At 32.4% G+C, this 2500-nt stretch overlaps 1 protein-coding gene across 1 annotated transcript in view; it reads left to right on the top strand.

The window, feature by feature from the left end:
* LOC147471080 (uncharacterized) overlaps positions 1-2500 on the top strand; it is a 17969-nt gene that overhangs the window by 43 nt on the left and 15426 nt on the right. The window contains exon 1 of the mRNA XM_086541371.1: positions 1-719. This exon is cut by the window's left edge and continues 43 nt beyond it. Coding sequence (XP_086397497.1) covers positions 639-719 — 81 coding nt within the window. The 5' untranslated portion in view covers positions 1-638. The remainder of the gene's footprint in view (positions 720-2500) is intronic.

Genomic DNA, 2500 nt, shown 5'->3' with positions numbered 1-2500 from the left:
TTTTCTCTCTTTTTCTCTCTCTCCTCTTCTCTCTTTCGTTATCGGTAGCGATCGTGGGTGAGATATGGAAGACGAGAGAAGAGAGAATCCTTGGTAACCTTGCCTGCCCTGATCCTTCCGTGATTCTTGTCTTTTTAACGAGTGTAAAAGGGAGAGAGAAATAGCGGATAAGAGAGACAGATAGAGGGAAAGATAAGATAAAATAAAGAGATAAATTAATAACAAATTCTGGGAATGTAGAATATGAAAGACCCAGAGAACAAGTTTACGACATGTTATTAATAAGAACTAAAGTGCTTGATATTAACATAACATCCAGAACAAGAGAAAGAATAATCGCATGAGTGCCATCCAAATTTCGAAGCAGACTGGCACTTAGAAACAATTTTCAACTTTAAGAACCAAAAGAGAATATCTAAGTGAGTTTTTTTTCATCTTTTTTTAAATACTTGCCTTGTAGTACCATGGTGCCAGAAACTCATGTGCCAAAAGGAAGACAAAATAGTGCCAGCATAATCGAAAATAAAAAAGCGAAGCATTAACAGTCCCACATTAAATAAAGATAAATTAAAAAATTACGTGTCACAAATCATAAATTACATTCGGATAGAAGTTAGATAAGAAGTAAGATAAGGAAGATGAGGAAGTATTTGTTGCACGCCATTGCTTTCGGCTTCGTGTTCCTCGGTCTGTTCAAGATGCAAGGCTCGAGTCACGAGGTAATTTGTTATTGTCCATGTGTCTTTTGTTATTGATATTATTAATTTATCTTTCTTACTTTGATTATCATTATCATCATTATTATTAGTGTTTTTATCATGATTATTTCTGTTATCATTATTATCATCGTTGTTATTATTATCTCCGTTATTATTATCATTATTATTATTGTTACCATTATCATTATTATTACTATTATGTTATCATCCTTAGTTTTCATTACTATTGTTATTATCAATGTCATGATTATCATCATCTTTATTATCCTTATCATTATTTTTATCATTTACGTTAGCATTGTTATTATCTTTTCTATCTTTATCATCATTAACATCATTATTATTGTCATTATTATTATCACTATCATTATCAGTTTCCTTATTACTCATACCATTATCATTATCATATCATTATCCTTTACACAATCATTATCATTATCATTATTATCACCATTAATATCATAGATGTTATCATTATCAATGTGATATCTTTTTCTCGCTTGTAGGTGTAAGTGTGTGTCTGTAAATATTTGTATGAGTGTATATTTTATATGTGTAAGTACATCCGTGTAATTATGTGTGTATGTGTATTTGTACACGTTGAAGTATTCCCTTTTATTTCAGTATGTTTGTATATTTTATTTGCGCGTGTGTATATGTGACTGCGTGTATGTATGCCCATGTATATCTGTGTGTATTCGAGTGTATGCGTAAATGCGTGTATGTATGCCCATGTATATCTGTGTGTGTGTTCGAGTGTATGTGTGACTGCGTGTATGTATGCCCATGTATATCTGTGTGTGTGTTCGAGTGTATGTGTGACTGCGTGTATGTATGCCCATGTATATCTGTGTGTGTATTCGAGTAAGTATGCATCCGTGAGTCAAATTACTCTATAATCACACAGTATAATCTCATAGTTTTATGAAATGAATAACAATAGTAAATGCATAAATAACACTTTAATAGATCTTACCATTAAGGTTATAAACGCATTACCTGGAACGTCGTAAGTATTATGTAAGTAATATCGATAGCCAATTAAGGGGCAGCGTAGGTAATTGTCTATGAGATATGGTATTTTTCGTCTTCTTTTTCTTCTCCTTCTTCTTCTTCTTCGTCTTTTTTCCCTTTTCTCCTTCCTCTTTCTCTTTTCATCATTATCACCCTCATCATTTTGTTCTTCATATTCTTCGTCTTAATATTTGTCTTCTTTCTCTTTTCATTATCATCATTTTCTTCTTCTACTTCATCTTATTTATCTCCTTCCTTATCTTCTTCTTCTTCTTCATCTTATTTATCTTCTTCCTTATCTTCTTCTTCTTCTTCTCCTTCTTCTTTATCTTCATTTCCTTCTTATTCTTCATCTCCTTCTTCTATATCTTCTTCTTCTTCTCCTTCTCCTTCTCCTTCTCCTACTCCTACTCCTTCTCCTTCTCCTTCTTCTTCTTCCTCTTCCTCCTTATCTTCTCTTTACTGAACACTAAGAATAAAATTAATGGCCCTCTGAAACGCTATCTGAAATCCTGAAAATAGTATAGACGAAAAGAACATGAGGAGGACGTCCATGTATGTGAACAAAGATATGTGAACAAATATATGTGAACAAAAATTGGGAACAAAGATGTGAACAAAGTAAAAAAAAAAAAAAAAATGTTATGACCTCCATAACACATACTCTTCAATACGTGATAGTTTTCTGGAGCCTCCCCCCACCCACACACACACATATAAAAAAGATATAGAGAGAGAGAGAAATTAAGAACATGTCAAAGAACATT

Source organism: Penaeus japonicus, unplaced genomic scaffold (assembly GCF_977035675.1).
Source record: "Penaeus japonicus unplaced genomic scaffold, GWHDUDI00000001_assembly GWHDUDI00000010, whole genome shotgun sequence".
In the NCBI taxonomy this organism is placed as follows: Eukaryota; Metazoa; Arthropoda; class Malacostraca; order Decapoda; family Penaeidae; genus Penaeus; species Penaeus japonicus.
This window is presented reverse-complemented; position numbering and strand designations above follow the sequence as displayed.